Below are 22,489 nucleotides of genomic sequence, written 5' to 3' on the forward strand. Positions count from 1 at the left end.
ACTTTTCATATATAGAATAGTATATGAAGCTACATAATATTCCTTCTATCTTGACCACTGTCAAGCTATAGAGAAGCAGACCCATAGTACAATGCTGCCACCGCCACATTTTTTCGTTTCATCGAGCCACCTTACCCTGTGATTAGTTCATTCTGAGCATAGCCACATGCTGTTGTATTGATTGTGGTTGAAGTTTTTGTTTGTTTGTTTCTAAAGAATTTAGAATTGAATTTTTGTTGTTTGCGATATCAAATCAAAAGTGGAAATAGATATGATCTTGTTTTCTTTTTTAAAACATCAAAGAAACCTGTCATTAAAAATAATAGTGTGTGGACTGATTAGATCCACTGTATGTACTGAATACCTTTCCCACATTTTGATATTTTGACTCAAAGCCTGTTGCTTCCCCTGTCCCTTTCTGTAAACTAAATATACACTGTCTCCAATACTTGGCTTACACACAGCATCTGTTTGGGTTTGATTAGAAGCAAAACACTTACAGTATACCGATTGCATGGTAGTATGCTTTCACTGATTGGGAGTGATTTTTTGTGCTTTTCTTGGAGCAGGTGTTCCTCAGCCGAGTGTGAGCTGGCACCGCTTAGAGGGCGAGATGGGGGCCAACATTATTTCACTCACAAATGGCTCTCTGCTACTTCACAATCTCACGCTGCAAGACGATGGCATTTACAGCTGCATAGCCTCCAATCCCATTGGCAAAGCTTCAGCCTCTAGCAGGATCCACGTAGTTGGTGCGTTGCTGAATGATTTTTCTACATTTTCCAGGCTTTGTAATAGTTTGCTTCTTTTTTGACAGGGAAACCCTTATGTGATGAGGACAACAGTTGCTCACAGGACATCCTTCACACACATATTCACACATTTATTTGAACATAATATATAGCCATTCCACCTACTGGAACTAAAACTGTGAAAACTGGTGAAAAACCTGCAATAAATGTATACAATATACAGAATATACATGTAAATAGACCTGGAAATGATCCTAAGGAATCCTTAATGAAGTTTTTTATCTTTTTATCTGCTTCTGTTATCGTATTTCAGTCTATTTCAGGATGCAAAGGTTAGCATCTGGAGCAGTGTTTGTCAAATGTGTCATATTTAATTAAATGTGAAGTTCAAATTTCCCTTGCTGACCATGAGAGGCTTAATATAATACAGGAAATTGGTAGTGTTTCTCTGGTCTTAATCATAGGCAAGACTCATCCACAACTACAGAATCCTTAACTCATTTGCTTTAATGTCTAGTATGAGTATAATATCTGAATGGGGTCACCTTTACTCTACAAGATAAGGGACCAAAGTGATTGGGGGGAAATAATGAGACAGCCATTAGAGTCCGCTTGTGTAATCATATCTAATTATCATCTAATGGTAGGAATTGAAGTAATATCCTTTTAATACCAGTGTCCTGTCTTATGTTGGCCTTATACTCTGCTTTGCATTACTTTCATCTAAATACTGTGAGTTCATTCAGCAGAAATTTGATGAGTGTAACACAGATGTCTCAGACTTTTTAATGTACCGATAACACCTGTTGTTAATTGGTAGGGGCAAAATACAAAGAAACTGACCTTAAGGGAAAGACTGTGTACAAAACCTTACTGATTGCATGATTAGCTAGTTTGTTAAGCATTAAGGAAAATATTCATAATCTAATGCTTTTTAAGTTACATTACAAACAAAACTTAACTAAATAGCTAGTTCAAAAAGGCAATCTAGAAAACGTAATGAGCTAATTTAACAAGCTTATTTATAAAATTTAACTAGCTAGCTATCAAGCTATAGGTCCTATTTGCAAAAGCAAGTTGCTTAGCTCAGCATACATCTTAATGACGAATATTAAAAGACAATATTTCATTTTACACAAGAGGCAAATAAGACATCTTTACACTATGAACGATTAACTGCAGAAAAACGCAACATTATTACTAATAATAAGAAATAAACTGCAGTAAACCAAAAAAATGTATTTTTAATGTCTGCTGAAATGAAAATGTAAGAAGTGAAATGAAGGTTTGTTGTCTTAGCAAAACCATTTAGTGTCAAGCATTTACTTTCAATAATACTGTGCTGTCAGATTATCAGCAGATTCTCTTCACTCCCAGGCAGCTGTTAATCTAAATGAATGGTGATCTTTTGTCAAATAAATAGAAGTCTATATATAAATGTCTTTGAGGGAAGGAGTCAGAGTTGTATACATCTTTTTGTAGGAGATGGTATCTAATATGACATGCTTCTTGTTGAATAGGACGATTGTGATTGGATTTGTTTTTGCTTCTAGATGTCGGCGCAGTATCTTATGATAAAAGTTCCATGTCGAAGGATGTGAACAGGAAACGAGTTGTAATGGCCTCTCGTGCTGGAACAAACATCACAGTCAGACCTGGGGACATCCTGAGGATTGGTAAAGTGCTATTCCTGATATGAATGACTGTGTGTGTGTGTGTGTGTGTGTGTGTGTGTGTGTGTGTGTGTGTGTGTGTGTGTGTGTGTGCGTGTGCGTGTGCGTGTGCGTGCGCGTGCGTGTGCGTGTGCGTGTGTGTGTGTGTGTGTGTGTGTATGTGGTGTGTGTATGTGTGTGTGTGTGTGTGTGTGCGCGTGCGTGCCTTGAGGCAGTAATGTGAGTCTCTACTGGTCAGACTGATTAGAAGAGTGGCGTATTATGTCTGTACTTTGATGAAAGATCCTGCTGTCACATTCTTTTTTTTTTTTAATTTTTATTTTTATTTTTTTTTAGATTTTGTATGCTCTGGTACTCCATGCCTACTTTGCTTATCATCCTTTACTTTATCATCAGACAGCATGAGCAACATATATTCACCCTGGGTTTTGGAGAATTTTCTCAATTTAAAATGTACAGTATAATGGTGTTATTCAGCTTGCCATCAAAGTTCTGTTTGATTCCATCAAAACTGTGGTTTATTTATAAAATAGATTTGAGTTCATAACAATGCATTTTTGTTTTGTTTGTGATGAAGCTAATAACTTTTACATTGTAATAACCTGCTTTAACCTGCATTAATATGCCTCTATTATGAAAATTGGGATAAGGATAAAGCTGTTTTTTTTTGTTTTGTCCACAGGATGTCCAGTAGTCCAGAGCCACAAAAAACCCATCATATGGTCATATGAGAACCAAACCCTAAAGCAGACACCGGGTCTGCACTACCAAACACTTGCTGCAGGCCGCATCCTAGAAGTGTTCACTCTGAGCAGCAGGTTTGAAGGACACTTTGCGTGCCAAACCAACACAGACAACCAGATGATCTCTGCCTGGATTAATATCCTCTCACAAGGTCGGTATCTGTGTATACAGGTGTGCGGAACATAGTAAATCATTTAAAAGTGAAGGAATAAACGAAACAAATCACGTTCTTCAACCTTATGGCTCTATAATAGGCCTGAGAAGGTCTCTAACCTTATTCTTTCCACTTAAAACACCTCATTCATCTCACTCACACTTTTCTTTTGTATTTTTCCCAGGTCATATTTTAACATGAAGCTTTTCTGCCATTCCTCCACATTCAAATCTAATTCAGAGGTTTGAACCCAAACCGTATGTGCAGAGTGATCAGTTAAAACTAGAATTGAACAGAATTAGTAAGGCGTTACAGATATTTAAAGTGCAGTATAACTATAAAGTAATAATAGATCAAAGTATTTATCTACTGTAATAAATGTACCTCTTTATAGCTAGTTAGTGTCATGATCTATTATCAGCAAATAGATCATGGCACTGTGTCTATTGTCATTGAAGTTGTTAATACGCAGTAGAGCCAAAGGTTTGTGGACACCTGACCATAACACTTTTTTTGGAATATCCCATTATAGATTTGGTCTCCCATTGCAATGATAATAAACTCCATTCTTCTGGGAAGGCTTTTCAATAGATTTTGGAGTGTGTCTGTAGGGATTTGTGTTCATTCAGCCACAAGAGCATTAGTGAAGTCAGGCGAGAAAAGCTGTTGTGCATTTGGTGTTCCAGATCATCCCAAAGGTGTTCACTGGGGTTGAGGTCACTGGGCTGTGTGCAGGTCATGTTGAGTTCTTACTGTACATACTAAACTCCGGGTTCCTACACACTAAACCATGAGTTCATGTTCATGTTCATGTTCATGTTTTATACACCGGAGCATTGTCATGCTGGAACAGATTTAGGCCCCATAGTTCTAGTGCAGGGAAACTGTAATGCTTCAGCATACAACTGTTTCAGCTATACAACTGTTTTGTGGAAGAACAACATTTGGATCTGAGGTGTCCACAATTAATGAACATGTAAAGTGTGGTGTATTTCATTTTCTAGCATTTTTTCCTTTGTTCAAATCAAACAGCCTTGGTAGTTGTTTTTTGTTTTGTAGTGCAGGTTGTCACACTTTAGCACACCTCTTTACTATTTTCACTAACACAGGAGGGATTGTTTTAAATGTTAAAAAAGAAATATGTTCAAATAAAACATTACCAATGTTCCCAGAATAGGTGACCCTGTTCAGGCATACTTGGTTTTTATAGAGGAATTATTGGCTGTTCCAATGAGCTGTTCTTTTTCTATGTCAATGTGTGATTATGGAATTTTATGCAACTGGATTTTGCCATTTTTGTTGAATATGCCTATTGAATTGTGTGTTTTTGTATTGTTTTTTTTTTTTAATCTGGTCTTCAAAACACATTTATATTCATAACTCATGCTGTCATTGTGTGAACTTGATTCATATTTGACCTCAAACCAAATCTTATAATAATAACAAAAAAAATCAATAAATAAATAATAAAAAGAAGAAGAATGTGGCAGAAGCTGCTGCAATGTGTTTCTTGTGTTTGTGTGCAGAATTTGAGTGGCACTTAGCTGAATGGAGTACATGCAGTGCGAGTTGTGGAAATAAAGGATCACAGAGCAGGAAGGTTCACTGTGTAAGTGCCAGCGGGAACATGATGCCCCCCTCATCCTGCCATCACCTTCCTAAGCCGTTCTCCCTAACACGGCCATGCAATCTTCACAACTGTCCTCCCAGGTAACATACATACTCCAAAGTGCAAAAACACTCTACATTCTTTATATACTATAGTGCTTTATTATACTGGCATGTCCAGAATTCTGGTTTCTGCTTGCACAATGAGGACAGTTTCATCCAGCTGTTGCCTCTGATGGTTTCACCCTTTTTTGCTATGCAGAGTCTAAAATGCCACTTTATTTCAGTATATTGTTTGATTTCTAACAGTACTTATGCATTAAATATCAAAATATATATAGCAATGGTAAGTTCAGTAGCTCAAGTGTTCTTGTTTCAATCCTGGGCTTTGATTACTCTCTGTGAATGTTGCTGTGGGTTTTCCCTCGGGATTTGCCCATAAGTGCCTCTAGGGGTTAATTATCCTAATGCATCATGTCTACTGTCTTAATATCATTAGATCAACTGTAGCCCTGACCAGGATAAAGAGCATACTGAATGAACTAAGTAAAATTAAGCTAGTATTTGATAAAGAAGTAAATTTAAAAAAACTTCATTTCAGGGACTCCATTCTGATCCTTAGTTTCTAATTTGGTCACTTTTGTAATTTTTTACATATGAATAAATTTGGTTTGCTATTATTATTTTTGTTTGTTTAGAAATAATTAGTTCAAGATCACTCGATTCTCTACGGTGGTACAGTATTGCCTGAAATCGCCTTTATTTTAACACCATCCAGTTAAGCAAAGAATCAAATCAATCAAGGTCCAGACTAATGTGTAGTCCAGATCATAGCATTTTCAGCCATATTCTTACTAACATACAGTATAGTGGCGTCCAGTTTCTGTCTATAATAAATCCTCAGCAGATGATGGATGACTTTGCAGACTCAGACAGTAGATTCAGTAACAGCTGGATCATATGCAGAGCAAACCTGAGAGCTGTAGCACAAACCTTGCTGACCAACCTGTTAAAGAAACTCATCTGTCATCCCTGTTTTAACCTCAACCTTTCCAGGGGGTTGGATAAACACTTCACAGGCTCATCAATCAAATAAAATGAGTCCTTCGAGCTGTCTTAAATGCCTTGAAGGAAGAGTTCATCCAAAAATAAAATGCACACAATTTTTCTTGTATTCCAAATGTAGTCGATCAGTCGAGAGGCTAATGCTGCTGTCAAGTTAAAAAAAAAAAAAGGATATTCTTGTTACTGATGCTTATGCGGAGTGAAACCTATATACATGGACAAAAGAACATCACAAACATTAGACTGGACAGAATCTATTCTGAGGCTGGAAGCAGTTTCTTCCTTAGCCATAGTTAACAATGTAACATATTGCACAATGCTAAACTGGTAGATATGAGCAACTCCCACTAGTTCATGATAAGCAAGAAGCAAACATTGAAATCGAGGGGAAATTTTGGGGAAAATTGTGTACATTTTATTGTTGATCAAACTATTACACTTACACTTTCACTTTATAACATTAATTCTGAGGTGTGTGTGTAACACTTTTTAAAATATATTTATTATTAGCCTTATATTATGGGGAGTTTCTTTGTATTAGCCAATACCATACACACATTAACATGCAGCGGTCCAATTAGTGGCATGTTTTTGGGAGGTAGGAAGACACCAGAAATCACTGAGGAAAGCCACCAGCAGAAAGTCCACACAGGCAGTACCCCAAGCCTATGTGTATTCTTTATCACAGTAGGTTAAGCCCATAAGAGTATTATTGATAAATCAAAGGTTTTTGCACAGAAAGTATCAAAATGTGCTCTACCAGGTAAAAGACTGATCAGAACCATTGTGTTAGATGCTTTATGCCAGTCTTCAAATCTAAATAATCTCTAAATGGTCTGGAATAAACACAAACCTCAAAAGAATATATAATAAGAGTGTATGTTGTGGATTTCTCTCAGCTGGGGGTCCACCGTGTGGTCCAAATGCTCCACATCATGTGGTCATGGTTTCCGGCAGAGGCGAGTATCATGCCAGCGGCTAGAGGCCAGCGGGACCATTCAGGTTTTGGCCGATGCAGTGTGTGAAGGAATGTCACGCCCTGAACACAGAGAGCCGTGCGTTTCAGAAACTTGTGCTGAGTGGATCAGTGGACCCTGGGGACAGGTAGCTCTAATATTACTTCAAAGCACTACTATATGATTTTATATAAAAATGATTCCTTAATGGTTCTATGCCTTTAGCAAGGTACAGTATATGGATTCTGTTTGGAACATTGAGCTCTTTCCTATTCTTCCCATCCATTCCCATCCCTTAGATCCTTTTCCCAGTCTTCCATTATATTCCTTGCGATCCCTTCTTTTCAGTCCCATTCTCTTTTTGCATCCTTCTAGCATTCCCCTCTCTTTATATCCCTTCCCTTTGATCCCATTCCCATCCTTTCATTATACTCCTTCCCTTCCCTTGCCTTCCATTCCCTTCCATTCTCTTGATCCCATTTCCATTACCATTATTCCATTATACTACTTCCCTTCTCTTCCCTTCCCTGTCCCATTCCCATTTCCATGCTTCCATTAAATTGATTCCCATCCCTTCCCTTCCATTCGCAAAATGATTATGTGTGTCGACACAACCTTTAATTTTGTATTCAAATTGACTGTCCAATCAGCCAGATGTAAAAAAAAAATGGAAAATGCTCCTTGCATGATTTAACAAGCTTGTACATGGTTTTACTCGTTCAACACTTTATGAACTCCTGCCCTATGTGTTTAACGTAATGTATAATCCTCCATTGTGCAATTTTATGTATCTAGTGTTCCGGACGTTGTCTCGGTCCGGCAGTGGCGACTCAAAGAAGAACAGTGATGTGCAAGAAACTGAATGACTCAGACACCAACACGGCATGTGACCCCAAAGAAAGGTGTGCATTAAATCCTTCTTTCATACTGTCAAATCATTATCACACACATACACACACTCTGGCTAATACATTTCTGCTTTCAATAAAATCACATACACACTCTGACTTACATTTCCTGTCCTCAGACCAGCCTCGGTAAGGAACTGCACGTCAGAAACGTGCAATGTTCACTGGAGGGTGTTGCCATGGCGGATGTGCACTGCTACCTGCGGAAGTGGCTTCCAGTCACGCAGGGTTGAATGTGTACATCAAGACAACAAGACCCTTCCTGATCTCCACTGTGCCTGGCAGCATCGTCCGGTCACCTGGCAACACTGCAACATCACTTCCTGTGGCAGTATGTTTTTTTCCTTTTCCTCATAAATCAGTGGTTCCTACATGCTTTGCTGTCCTACGACCTTGCATGCTCCGTACCCTCCATAATTATATATAAACACCCACTGACCACTTTATTAGGAACAGCTGTACACCAGCGCTTTCATGCAGTTATCTAATCAAGGAGGCTGGAATCTGAGGTACTAGTTAGCACAGACTCACAACTTGGAAGCTAAAGATTAGAAAAGGTCTAGGTGATACCATGCTCAGTCAGGAAATCACATTTTCCCTATACTGATGTTTGATGTGAACATTAACTGAAGCCCTGTTCCTGTAGCTGTGTGATTTTATACATTGCACTGCTGCCTAATACTTGGCTTTACATATGCTTTAGATATAATGCTTTAACCATAGATTTTATTATACAACAATAATATTATTTATACTTCTGCAATACATTAAGATATATACATAAATATACTGAGGTGCTGCTGGAGTGCTACTATCAGGTAAGCTTGCATCAATGGTTACACCACAAAGATATGTTGTAACCTGGTCTGCAGTTTACATATGTGTTTGGGCCACATTTCAACTTCTGAACTTTTCTCTGAGTTTGAGATTTTGTATTTGTACACGTCCCAATTCTCTACCAAACTGACAAATATACACTCCAATACAACAGCTACAACATTCATGAAATCTCAAAAACCAACAAACAAAACAACACAAAATAAACGCCAGTGATGGGCATGTACATTGTTACAATTATTTCTAAAATTTTACAATTGAACAATATTTCAGATCTTTGAATGTAATTCTTGAATGACAAATATCTGAGCAATTTATATTAAAAGGTGTGAATTTCTGGTCAGTTACAATTTTATTCTAGGTCAGTGGTATAAATTTATGGCTATGAAGTGGTTATGATTTGTTTCTGTTTTCTTCATTTTTTGATGCGTCATGATACCACTTTTTGACCAGAGTCATTGACTCTGAGCTGATGAGACACATCTGGTTTAAATCTGATGCAGGAAGAATAAACACAGTTCACTTTCTAGGATCTTTAAACATTCTGCTTTTCTCTCTACTCAAACCAGTGAGGATAATTAACGCAAAAAAACAAATCAAAACAAATGTAGGTCTCTGAAAACGTTTCTCTTCTAAGCCTAATTTCTCTTTTCTCTAGCTAGTTTTAGCTAAACAATTTACATAACTGCATGTGATTAGCTGCAGCAGAGGATCTGCAACCGAAGCCGAGATGGATCATGTGTAGTGTCTCTGAATGAATGTGTAACTTATTGTTGCACATTGTGCCCACATTAAGCAAATTAAAAAACAATTACACCTTTAAGATTTTTAAAGGGACTTTGATTTAAAGGCTGTTGTATAAAACCCCAGAGTCTAACTATCTGAACCTCTTGGATGGAAATGGGGTACACTTATCATTTTCAGCTGGAGTTATTTCACAAAGGTCATTTTTTCAAAAAGACTTCCAAACCACAACATCTGCTCACTAATAACAAGTTCAGGACAATGTGCCATCCATGCTGGTGTATAAAGTACAGGGAAAAAAAAACCTTACATCAGCTGCCTTCTAAATATGAGCAATTTCTTTATGCATTTTAAGCTCCAGCTCTCTCCAACTACCACGCTGACAGGGTTGTATAAACTCAGCCCAACAAACATATCTCATTCTGCGCTTTCGCCTTTTCATCACCTTTCTCCTGTTTCTCTTGCAGTTGAGTGAACTGCCAATTGAAAAAGGGAGTAAAGAAATGTGCATCAAAATCACACTGTTTAAAACCTGCAGTTTTGTTTAGCTGACTTTCTTGCCTTTTTTCAAACCTATATGCTGTCCCCTTTGTGTAATATATATATATATTGTTTGGGACATCCAACAGAACAGCTTCAATGCACCTTGGCATTGGTTTTAGCTGAGTCTATTGGGATAAACACCATTCTTCCAAAAGACATGGTGGTAGTAGAAAGCTCAGCATTCTATAGTAACTTACTCCAGATTTTCCAGAAGAGGTCAATTAGGTTGCGATCTGGTGACTATGAAGGCCACAGCATATGATTTGCAGCAACCCTTCCTTTCTAAGACGTATTCTTTTTCCTCATGACGTCCACTTGCCAGTTCTTTGGGAAATTGCGTCCCTCTTCTCTATCACCAACGCCCAACAAAACCAAGGATATCAATATACATATAAAAACATACAAGGCTACCCAATTTTGAGCAGGGATTATATTGTATTTTATTAACTAGCTAATGAAAGGAAATAGCATAGAACCACTTGAAAAAAGTCTTATAAGGTCTAACAATCCTGATGATGAATAATGTTTAACACTGTCTGAGTGATGAATAGCATGGGTCAACAGAACAGCCATGTTTTATCTGTCTAATTATCATTATCTTTATTTGTACAATGTTAACATTTAATGTTTGTTTTGTAATGTAATGTTTGAATTTTTGGCTCTTTGGACAGAGCTCAAAACATAACTATTGTGAAATGAGGGAAGAGGATTTCAGAGACTTTTGGTTAATATTGGCGAGATAGAAACCCTCAAAAAATGTCTGAAAAATAAAGCATTTTTGGCCACAACAATCGCAAAAAAAACTCACAAACCACTGTTGTACATTCCTGCAAAAATTGCAAACACAGGATTCTTCTTTTAATCTACTACCAGTAAAGACATGGTTTTAGTTGAATGCATGTTGTGATGTTGCACAATGCATTACAATCAATGCTGTAAAAGCTGTTAATTTTTCCTCCAAATTTCACAGAGTTTACTTGACATTTGTGTTCATTTCTGCACTTTCAAAATCGTGAAATCAATGGAAATAACGGTTTGTTTAATTAGTTATGGTCACTGGCACATGGTGTTATATTTCCCCTACTTTATGTTGGTATTCCACAATATAGACACCTAGCGTTCATTTCTGAGGACGTGCACGATAGATGCTCCAAATAACTGCTCATGTTAAAAGCAAGTATAATTCAGCCTTAACCTTAACACCACAGTTTAAACTGTGAAGCCCAGACCTCCTTCAGAATTCCTCCACAACAGCATAACAAACCCACTGGTTTTTCCTTTAGTTTGTCTTGTACATTTACTTCGCCTGCACATTTTCTGTGTATAAATATATACATATAATATACATACATATATATATATATATATATATATATATATATATATATATATATATATATATATATATATATATATATATATGTGTGTGTGTGTGTGTATGTAAATATATATATATGATAAAATGTGTGTATATATAAATGTATATAATATATATATATATATATATATATGTATGTAAATATATATATATATATATATATATATGATAAAATGTGTGTTTTTCTTTCTCCTTTATGTAGATGAGTGTAAGGATACAACACATTACTGCGCAGTGGTGAAACGCCTCAGGTTGTGTCCCATTGAACTGTATACACAGAGGTGCTGCAAGTCCTGCTCAGAAGACTCTGGCACTATCTAGTGCTCACTGATGGAACATCTCAAGCTTTTACAGCACACTGACTTCTGATCACTGCTTTTCTTTCCAATCCAAACACATGTGGAAAAAATCTGATGTGGAAGAACTCCAAGACTTTGCTGCACAAATGAGGAAAAAAGAGTTCCATTTTTGGGACATGGCCGAGTTTAAGTGGGTGCTCAATGAAATGTGGACTAAAGGGCCTTTATCTAGGCTAAAGGGAGTTCTGGGTGTGTGTGCATTGATAATTCAACACTCACAGAGAAATCAGCACTAATTCAGCTCTCTCCTTCTCATCATTATATAAAGTTCATTTATCAGACTTGTGTGTGGAATAATTTATAAGACTGTGTTTTGCTCTATATCTAATCATCAGGATGAGAAGCAGAGAATATTTGACCATTCACATGTGTGAAGGGAGGTTAACATAAGATAGCTACAGCTAGACACAGCTGAATTGTACATAGGGTACTTACAGTAGATGAAAATCCAAAAGTATATTAGGGGCAACACTTTATCGGTTATCTAGGTACTGACTTCATAACACGTATATAAGCAGTGAATGACATGCTTATTGAATGATTTAAAAGATTGACAGTATTGGCAAATGCTAGTTTTCCCAGCCATTCAGTAACCACAGAGAATAAAAGTCCAAGAAGGTATGTAGTTACAAACAAAGTATATACATTCAAAAGGATAAGAATTGATACATGTTTATATCCAATAAAAATGTATTTCTTCTTCTTCTTCTTCTTCTTCTTCTTCTTCTTCTTATTATTATTATTATTATTATTATTATTATAACTCTAAAAAGTTCATTGTGTCATTATTAATAAAGTTTGCTTTCCAGCTGAAACTGGGACATGGAAGTCTGAAATAAATCAATAATAACGTCACCAATAACCAGACTTCAGCAATTTAGATTCTGATTCTTGTGGCCAGAAAAGTGTATAAAATATAGAAACTCTGTGGCAAATAACAAAACATCTGAAACTGAGACTATTTAATGACCATATAATTAATTATTATAATTTGACTTTTTTTCACACATCACAACAATGGGAGCATTTAACATGTAAAAAAAAAACTGACATTAGCAGCTGTTCATTGATATTCATGTCTTATTCTAAAACAATTATTCTGTGCTTATGCATGTGTTATGAAGACATTATGTAGATCACTTCAATGTATGAAGGAGTGAAATGTCTTTGTTTTTATGTCTATAAGATCACATTTGAGTCTCCAGTTGCTACGCCTTTCAAATGTACTTTTGTGTGTGTGTGTGTGTGTGTGTGTGTGTGTTCAACCTATGTGCTGCATTGTAAATTAATTCTTGTACATAATGTGTTTTTTAAGTGCAATATTGTACATTGAGTGTAGAGATTCGGGACTTATTTTCTTACCTGCTAGTGTAGTTTACATTGTAATCCATATTTAAGACTACAGAAAACCTTATCAGTTATTCGTGTGAATAATCCATGAATTTATGTCCTTCTCTAAACGCATGCAACTTAATGACAGTCTGAAATGTTTAAGTAGATACACAAACCATGTGCTGAAATAAGTACAGTTATACAACAGTATTTGGCTACTGATGTGTAAAACACTCATATTGTTCTAGAGGGTAAGAGGTTTGACGGAGGTTTGATCAATTCTCTGTGCTATAAAGAAAATAAATACACATTTTTGAGAATTTGTTTATTTGTCATTTTTATCAATGGTTTTGTATCATTTTGGCACATCAATATTTCTTCACATTTACATTTTTATACATATAAAACAATCATATAATACTAATTATGACTTGATGAGTGATATAAAAGATGAGTTTATTATTATTTTTATTTTTGTAGCTTTGACATCACAGACAATGCGTTAGTAGCCTACAGCTCACACTCTGCACACGTCTGCTCCTGGGAGCTCAGTTCACGGAAGAACCTGGTTAGACAAATGGATAATTAATGCAAGAAATACAATCAGAGATGTATCAGAGAAATATATAATCCAATAAAACAAGGGATTAGCAGCATTGTTATACTACACATAAGATTAAAAATGTTAAACTGACAAAGGTTCTATTAAATCAACTACTGTAATTCTCCATTGATTGGCAGTTACCACACCAACCAGTCAACCCACAGCAGAAAACAATCGCAAACAAAAAATAGTAGAGAAGTGTTACTACTACAAGAAGTGTCTTTGAACTAGGTGAGGAAACCAAACTATCCAGAAGAATACAATGAACCATGCAGAGATATGTTGTGGTATAATATAAAAGGCAATAATAATAATAATAATAATAATAATAATAATAATAATAATAATAATAATAATAATAATAATAATAATAATTACCTGTGACCTCTGTCATCAACCCTTTCAAAGACAAACCCCGGGATTGTCTCAAAGCTGGCTGGACACACACTGATCTTTTTGGGAGTGAACTCAATGCGGTATGTGGTGTCACCATCGAAGGGTTCTTCACACCGCAGTGGGGCAGTATCTGGCTTGCAGCTAATATTTGGCTGCAGCTGGTGCTGGATGAAGTGGGCCTTAAAAGTGGTTGTGTCCTCCATCTTTCCACTGCCTCTGTGGATTTCCTGGGGCTGGCGGATTAGTTCTTGGCGGTGGGCTTTCCAGTGTTGAAAGTCCTCCTTCATGGTGGTAGTGCCATCAAAAGGTTCAGAAGAACAAGTTGGCCTAGACTTAGGCCTAACAGGGATGAAAGGCTGGATATGGTGTTCGATGTAGGTTGTGCCAGTTGTTGTGGTCATATCCATTGGTTCTGTAGGACTCAAATACTTATGTACTGCTTTGTGCAGATGTGGTGGAGATGTATCCCACGGCTGGAAGCGATCTCGGAACTCAGTGCTGCTCTGGAAGGGGGTATCATAGGATATTCTGCTGTATTCAGGCTTGCAGCTCTTGGGCATTTGGCCTGGAAGGCCCTGGAAGTCATGCCGGTGTGTTGTGAGGTCTTGGAAAGGCTGATCACTGGGTTTGTACTCAAGAGGAGCTTTGACTAAATGCAAATCCAATGGGTGAGGGACATAATCCAGCTGGTTACTGGTCACGCCATCAAATGGAGCATCAGACAGCTTGGTTAAAGTTTCAGGTTTAAAGCTCTCACGTGGAACTAGACCTCGAGGAATAAAATCATCCTGGAATGTTGTGGCATTTCCAAACTTCTCAGTTGGTGGATGGTAGGACACCTTTGGTTTGAGGGACTCCCGCTTGTTAATATCCCACACACAGAAATGTTCTGTAAGTAAGTAAGAAGTATGTGAGGAAATAATTGAGTAAATAAATAAATACGTTTTGCTGCTCAGTCATTTTTCAAAACGATGAAAAAAATCCCCTCAAAAGTAGAAATGTCAGCACTCTCAGCATGGTATGAAATGCTTCCTATCTATAAGTACGTCCGAAAAAGGATGTACTTCCTTAGCCATTTGAGGAAGTTTAACCTGACACAGGAGCTGCAGAAACAGTGCTATTCATTCATCATCGAGTCTGTTCTGTGCACATCAGTAACTGTCTGGCTTGGCTCAGCTACAAAATCAGACATCCGAATACTACAGAGAACAGTTCTGACTGCTGAATAGATTATCGGTAGTCCCCTGCCCACCCTTCAAGAACTGTATATATCTTGATTGAGGGAAAAGGCTCATAAAATCACTCTGGATCCCTCACATCATACACATTTTAAACTTTAACCATCTGGCTGGCAATACAGAGCCCCAAATACCAGAACAACCAGGTACTGTACAAGAACAGTTTCTTCCCCCAGGCAATCTACCTCATGAACAGTTAAATGTTCCCCCCATTATGCAATAAGAATGTGCAACAATCTTACATTTAATTGTTATTACCTCCATCCTAGTACATCCCTGCATCTCATTCTATTCTATTCAACTCTATTATCTATAGCACAACTGTACATACAATTTATTTGTACATACATATTTACATTTGTGTATTATTCTCATTTTATTTTTATTATTTATTTTTCATCTTATTTTTATTGTCTTTGTGTTGTTTTCTCTGTGTACTGGAAGCATATGACAGCAAAAGAATTTCCTTGTATGAAAGGAATACTCGTCAATAATCTTTCCGATTCCAATTCTAATTCTGATTCCGATTCTATTTGACCATTCTGATTCCACTCGATTCTGCCTGCATGAAAGCTGTTTCAACATTTTTTTTTTTTTTTTTTTGCCGAAACAAAAATAGGGCCTCCTATTAATTCCTATATTTGTGTTTAATACCAGCTGGCCCAGAACTGAGCCTAGTAACCTAGTGAGCCGAGCCACAAAATATATAAAAACAATACTTGGCTGTTTATGTGCAAAGTACAACTTTTTCACCATCACTTACCACATCAACCCGCAGTCATGATATTTATGGCTGTATATCTTTGAGCTGCTCAATTTTTACAAATTAAAATGTGCATTGAATTATTTTTTATTATTTTATTTCTAGTCTTGACATGTTTTCTCATCCATATCTATGCCATGATACAAAATTCATATCAAATAAAAAAAGAAAAACCTTGAAATTTAGCACTCATGAGTACTGCTTATACTTCTGTATTACCTTTATAGGTTGGTATGGTGTCCATTGTTCCTTTAGCACCTCGAATCATCTCCTTTGGGCGCCGTGGGAAAACAGGCTTTATCTCATAAGGGGTAAACTGCAGCTTGTATGTAGTGGACAAATCAATCTTGCCTGGAAAAGGTTGATATTCAACCTTTTTTTTGACTGGGCGACTGGTGACTTCATAAGGAACGAAATCAGACCTGATACATGTAGAAACCAAATGTTGCAGGGACAGCGATTCAAACCAAACTTTTGAAAGCAATTTTAAATACTAGTCAATATCATAAAAAATGTATACAGTACTATGCAGAAATTTAAGGTACCTACATTTTTACATACAGTATTATACCTGAAGAATTATTTTGGCAGTAGAATTGTGTATTATTTTTCTCCTTCTTCTTTATTGTTATTCTTATTGTTATTGTTATTATTATTATTATTATTATTATTATTATTATTATTGTTGTTGTTGTTGTTGTTATTATTATTAATATTATTTAAAAATATATATACAAATAAAAATACATACAGAAGAGAACATGCTAGGCTGATTAATGTTTCATTTGTTTAGTGATGTGTCAGTGTCTGGCAAATTGCTAATAAACAATTCTTTTGCTTAAACAAATGTATTATTGTTAGCCATGCTTGCCTTAGGATGAGCAACTAAAGTAACTAAGTAACTTTTTACAATGTACTGTGCACATTAAATATGATATATGATTATTTATTAGAAAGAAGAAAGTTTTGTTTACCTAAAGGTCGTGATGTCCTCCATCGGTTCACAGATCTTCTGTACTTCATGTTTGGGTTTAAGACTCTTGGGTGGATAACAGTTCTTATAGCCTGGGTATTTCTCAGTGTACTCACTCACATCAACACCCTGGGTGTCCTTAATGTAGAGTGATGTGGGCTCTCGTATGCAAAAGTGGCGTCTTCACACAGGGCAAGAAAGAAATTGCATGTTTGTTTTTAAACTCATTTATCTTCATGATTTCCTATTAAACGAGCTCAGTGATCTGAATTTATATGAATGAGCAAAAACAATCCTTGGTCTAAAATAAACAACTTACAAGAAAACTAATTCAATTTATTATTATTGATCAAAGTAACAGAAAACTTTTGCAAATTATTTATTATCAATTATTAGGAAACATCGGTAGGTCTTACCCACAGTTGCAGATTTTACACACACAGAGGCTCTTCATGTCTGTATCACTGAAACAGGACTGACTTTAATTCTCACTAGCCGCACTCGCTATACTGCGCTCGCGACACTGCACACGGGTTTCTATAGCAACGAATCGCCATGACAACAAACAAGCATCTTGACACTCCATCAAAATTCCGAAGGTCATCGTTTTGTTCTATTCAAGCATTTTTATAACGATTTAACATTTAAACATCTGAACTCTTTTAATATAACTAGTTTGCCACTACATGCTCAAAACTACAGGACCCACAATCCTCCAGTCTAGAAAATTACCCGGATGATACACATTATGATTCGACACTTTATTATATTTTATTTAAAAATAATCAACAGCAACGAGAAACCTTCAAACTTTCCTTTTATGTCAAACAATGATTAATTCAAATATTTACACCATACGTGCAAATTTAGCAAATCGTTCAAATTCTAACAATCCTATTGGGAGATTTGTTTTAACGTCACAGTGACGTCACCACGTCCCTTCTCTACTTCCGGGAAAAGAGAAAACAACGTGAGTAGAGCCTGTCATATGTTTCTGCTGCTTTACTGATTCCTCCAGTTTTTGCAGCTTAATTACACGGGTCTGTATTTCAGTAGCTGTGTATGCGCACATTCTTAACCTTAGCGGAAGCTAAATGCTTTAGAAACCCGACATAAACTGTAACTGCGTTAGCTAGCGAACTAGCAACACGCTAACTTTATATGTTTATGTAAAGTACCAATTGTTCACTGTACAGTACAGTGAGATAACACGCATGCGTAAGGATTTATTCCGTTAGCTGTCGTGCTAACACTTTTTTTTTTCCTGCGATGCTTGTTGCTATAGCAACAAGTGTTGGCTGCTACCGCTGTGTGGGAAAATCGTTGGAAATGTTTGAGTAGTTTCACTCAGGACATTTTTGCAAAGGAAACAAATTAAAGCTGCTTTGGCAAAGTTCTAGAAACATTTACGGAAATAAAGCCCTGTATTGTCGCTAATGCATATGGGAAACATAAAAGTTAACCAAGCTGCATTCTCTAATGGGGTTGAGGATTGACATGACAAGGGACACTAGATACTTTTTTTTAGGGACAGGACTATTAACAAGTAACGTTAGCTTAGATTATGGAAACATATCTAATTGTTATTACTGTTTATGTTTTAAATCTTTTAAATGCTAAATTTCCCATTAAAATATGTTTTACTTTTTTATATATATTATGTGTGTATGTATATACATAATGTGTTTACATACACACACACACACACACACATATATATGGTCCAGTTTGTATTAAATCTAAGGCGTATTGTATCTTAACCACACTTGCACTGTTTTGCTGTTTCAAAAGGAAATGCATACAGAATTAAAATTTGTGCTCATTCAAAGTAATTCGAAGTGAAGTTTGGGTAGAAATTGTCCATAATACAGTTACTTAAACCAGAATCTTAACTATTGATGTATTGTTCTATGAGTGTTGGACAAATCTACTTTGTTATATTCTGAACATTTATCTTTCTTTCTAGATTATCTTCAAAATGGGGCACACAAGTTTAGAAAAAATCATTGCACTACAAAAGAAAACCTCAAACATAAGAAACATCTGTATTTTGGCACATGTGGATCATGGTAAGTTACAGCTCAGTTTGTTGTCAGGATTATTTTGTACATTTTTTAAAGGTAATTTGGGTTTGTTACTGAAAATTTGGATTCGCTTGATCATGGCGCCCACCATGTTTGCTGCACTCTCCCAATACAAATGAAATTTTATGTGTATTAGTGTTGTCATGTGTCTTAGACAGACTTAGTTCATGCATGCAACAGTGAGATACAGCAGGGAAGAACTTCTGGACATAAGTGAAGTTCATCACAAACTTAAAAATCATCTGTTGGACTGTAATTTTCTACTATGCCTGGACAAACACAACAACGCCCGGCAAGACACAGCAGTACTGGCGTCAACGCAGAGACGAGGCGGACTACATGCTAGGCTAAAGGCTAGAGCTACGTGACCACCGTTACCTAGCCTACTGCTAGCTTATATCTGCTCACTCTAAAATAAGATGGATGAGCTGAGAACCAGAATTACAACCCAGCATGAGATAAGGGAATGTTGTGCTCTTATTTTTACAGAAACCTGGCTCTCGGACAAAGCGACAGACTCAGCTCTCAGTCTTTACACACACACACCATTTACAGCAGAGAATGCACATCAGACTCAGAAAAGACCAAAGGAGGAGGTGTTTGTGTGTATGTTAACAATAGATGGTGTGGAGATGTGCAGGTTGTTGAAAAGCACTGTGTTTCTGCTGGCTGTTTACATTCTGCTAGAAGCCGATCACATGACCGAACTGGGAAATCTGCTCAACATCGTCAGCAGTCAGGGGACTTTTAGATGCGGTGTTCATCGTGGCTGGTGATTTTAATCACTGCAACCTCAGGAATGTTCACCCCATGTAAATAAAAACACGTGTTCTTTCCAACAAGGGAGAATAACATTTTTGACCAAGCGTACAGCAGCGCAAAAGATGGTTACAAGGCTGTACTTGGCCACACTTAGCTGTCAATGCTGCCATCCGCACAGCCTTCATACATGTGGAGAGTAAGGACACATATGTGAGAATGCTATTCAGAACCATCTTCAATGCAGATAAGACCAAGTAAATGATTATTGATCCTAGGAGAAGGAGGAAGGAGCAGCACATCCCAATCTACATCGTTGAGACAGAGGTCAAGAGGGTGAAAACCTTCAAATTCCTTGTAACCTACATCAGCAAGGACTTCACCTGGTCTCACAATTCTCAGCAGCTCTTGAGAAGATCCCAGTAGCTACTGTACTTCTTATGAAGGCTGAGGAATTTTGGAATGTCAACTGAGATCCTCAGCAACTTCTACAGATGTACAGTTGAAAGTGTGATCACCAGCTCAATCACAGTGTGGCACGGAAGCTGCAATGTTCAGGACGGGAAAGCTCTCCAGCGGGTCATAAAAACTGCACAGTTCATCTTTGGAGTGGCCTTACCATCACTCCAGGACATTTACAACCACCCAAAGGTCACCCAGAGGGCCCATAATATCATCAGGGATAATACACATCCTCTGATTGTGAGATCAAGGACAAAAAGACTCACAAACAGCTTCCATTCACAAGCCATTAGACTCCTGAATGACACTTAGCACCAGTACCTCACACCTAAAACACATTTCATTTCTCTTATTTATTTTTATTCTTTTTGAAGGGAGATGTGCAAAGTAAGAATTTCATTGTAAGGTCTAAACCATTGTGTTTTCACTGTGCTGAAGACCATAAACCTCTTGAATCTTGAATCAATGAACAGCATATTGTAGATCAATCCATCCCAACGGCCTACCATAGACCAAACCATCCCAAGAGCTCACCGTAGACCAAACATACCCAAGAGCTTACCATAGACCAAACCACCTGCTTAGTATAGACCAGACCAATGACTTCACAACAACAAAAAACCTGCCTCAGGTGGATAATACACACATCCAACAATATTCATTTAGCAAAACAAATTTTAGCGATCTAAAAATATGTAAGGTATGCTGTATTTTTGATATTTACAGACATGCCTGGGCAGAAATATGCCTCTCTTTGGTTTGTGTCTCAAAAATTTTATGTATTTCGTCTATCTCAAAACTGAAAAAAAGAAAATTGCACTTAAAAATTCAAGGACATTTTGACAGCTGCTTTCTAATCACTTTCAATTTTGACATCTGCTTTCGAGTTGATTAGGCCCATGTTCATTTTGCTCCAGGGGATGCTCCTGCTATCAAAGAATTCGATCAAAGGGAAAAGAGTTTCACTGTGCTGTAATTTATGTCACAAATAAAGCTTCCTTCTTTGTTCCCACACTTCACAGGGAAAACAACACTGGCAGATTGTTTGGTTTCAAGCAATGGCATCATTTCCAATCGCTTGGCAGGGAAGGTGCGTACACACTGTTTATCGAATGCCAGCTTCTTTGTCGATTTTCCTCCATTTATTTTTGGTTCCTCATTTTTGCATCGTTTCTGTAGCTCAGGTACTTGGACAGCCGGGAGGATGAACAGATCCGGGGGATCACTATGAAGTCCAGCGCCATTTCATTACAGTATACGACAGGTATATTTTTTTTATTTACGATGGCAAATCTGCATTACCCTGTGTGGATCAGTATGACGGTGTTGTTTATTGCACCGTGTCTTCCCAGGAGAAAACGAATACCTCATTAATCTGATCGACTCTCCCGGTCATGTGGACTTCTCCTCTGAGGTGTCTACAGCTGTGCGGCTGTGTGATGGAGCTATTGTCATCGTGGACGCAGTAGAAGGAGTGTGTCCTCAGGTATGAAGTCATCTTTGCTGGATTATTGAAAATTAATTCTTACATTTTTGGCCTTTTTTTTTCTTTTTATACACATTTTTGACCTCATATTTACTGTCTTTATGATGCCAAATAAAAAAATAAAACATACAGTAGGTGTGCTGGTATAGGAAATACTTCCCTATGGTTCTTTTAGAGTTGTTTTATTCCTTTCATACCACAGCCAACCCATTTTTTTTTTTTGTTAAATAATATGAAAGAAGCAATTTACTCTTTTTTCACTTCACTTTTTGCCCCTCAATCCATACCTGGGTGCCGTTCTTTTTTTTGAAAACGCTCACTCACTTGGGTCAATTTAAAATTGCTGGTTAAGTATTTTCAAAAATAGTTACAGAGCTATGATGTCAAACGCTCAAATTGTAATACCTACCCTACATATTTATTCAGAATTGTTCTAAAGTTTTCTCACATTGCTCAACCCTAATCCACAGTAAACAGATATAACAATTATATTTCTGTTTTAGACACAAGCAGTGTTACGCCAGGCATGGCTGGAGAACATTCGACCCGTGCTTGTTATCAACAAGATCGATCGGCTAATCGTGGAGCTCAAGCTCAGTCCTCAAGAGTCCTACATCCACCTCCAGAAAATTCTCGAACAGGTAAGCCTATACATTACGGAATACTATTGT

The 22,489-nt window shown here is 37.0% G+C and overlaps 3 protein-coding genes across 4 annotated transcripts in view; 2 read left to right on the forward strand and 1 right to left on the reverse strand.

Annotated features, from left to right (window-relative positions):
• adamtsl3 (ADAMTS-like 3) overlaps nt 1-12,173 on the forward strand; it is a 159,059-nt gene extending 146,886 nt beyond the window's left edge. Inside the window, exons 24-31 of the mRNA XM_047804894.1 lie at nt 570-752; nt 2,306-2,428; nt 3,108-3,320; nt 4,850-5,033; nt 6,896-7,100; nt 7,748-7,854; nt 7,980-8,191; nt 11,565-12,173. Coding sequence (XP_047660850.1) covers nt 570-752; nt 2,306-2,428; nt 3,108-3,320; nt 4,850-5,033; nt 6,896-7,100; nt 7,748-7,854; nt 7,980-8,191; nt 11,565-11,683 — 1,346 coding nt within the window. The 3' untranslated portion in view covers nt 11,684-12,173. The remainder of the gene's footprint in view (nt 1-569; nt 753-2,305; nt 2,429-3,107; nt 3,321-4,849; nt 5,034-6,895; nt 7,101-7,747; nt 7,855-7,979; nt 8,192-11,564) is intronic.
• Nucleotides 12,174-13,363: 1,190 nt separating this feature from the next.
• On the reverse strand, nt 13,364-17,601 carry saxo2 (stabilizer of axonemal microtubules 2). The gene is made up of 5 exons (XM_027161977.2): nt 17,444-17,601; nt 17,029-17,208; nt 16,274-16,476; nt 14,036-14,942; nt 13,364-13,618 (listed from the first exon to the last, which is right to left on the reverse strand). Exons 1-5 carry the CDS (start codon nt 17,479-17,481, stop codon nt 13,564-13,566), a joined length of 1,383 nt encoding a protein of 460 aa, XP_027017778.1. The 5' UTR covers nt 17,482-17,601; the 3' UTR covers nt 13,364-13,563.
• Nucleotides 17,602-17,934: 333 nt separating this feature from the next.
• Nucleotides 17,935-22,489, forward strand: part of efl1 (elongation factor like GTPase 1) — a 108,681-nt gene continuing 104,126 nt past the window's right edge. Inside the window, exons 1-6 of one of the 2 annotated variants that reach the window (XM_027161951.2) lie at nt 17,935-17,997; nt 18,994-19,096; nt 21,355-21,422; nt 21,512-21,596; nt 21,685-21,818; nt 22,322-22,459. In XM_027161951.2, the coding sequence (XP_027017752.1) occupies nt 19,006-19,096; nt 21,355-21,422; nt 21,512-21,596; nt 21,685-21,818; nt 22,322-22,459 (516 nt within the window). In that variant the 5' untranslated portion in view covers nt 17,935-17,997; nt 18,994-19,005. Of the gene's footprint in view, nt 18,068-18,993; nt 19,097-21,354; nt 21,423-21,511; nt 21,597-21,684; nt 21,819-22,321; nt 22,460-22,489 lie in introns of both variants that reach the window. The other variant, XM_027161958.2, reaches the window with a different exon arrangement.

Source organism: Tachysurus fulvidraco, chromosome 2, assembly GCF_022655615.1.
Source record: "Tachysurus fulvidraco isolate hzauxx_2018 chromosome 2, HZAU_PFXX_2.0, whole genome shotgun sequence".
In the NCBI taxonomy this organism is placed as follows: Eukaryota; Metazoa; Chordata; class Actinopteri; order Siluriformes; family Bagridae; genus Tachysurus; species Tachysurus fulvidraco.

Coding starts and splice junctions, on each gene's coding strand:
- saxo2 (XM_027161977.2), bottom strand. CDS start 17,481: ATGAAGAGCCTCTGTGTGTGTAAAATCTGCAACTGTGG. Junction 14,943..16,273: donor CACCATACCAACCTATAAAG/GTAATACAGAAG, acceptor ACTTACTTACAG/AACATTTCTGTGTGTGGGAT. Junction 13,619..14,035: donor GTTGATGACAGAGGTCACAG/GTAATTATTATT, acceptor TTGTCTAACCAG/GTTCTTCCGTGAACTGAGCT.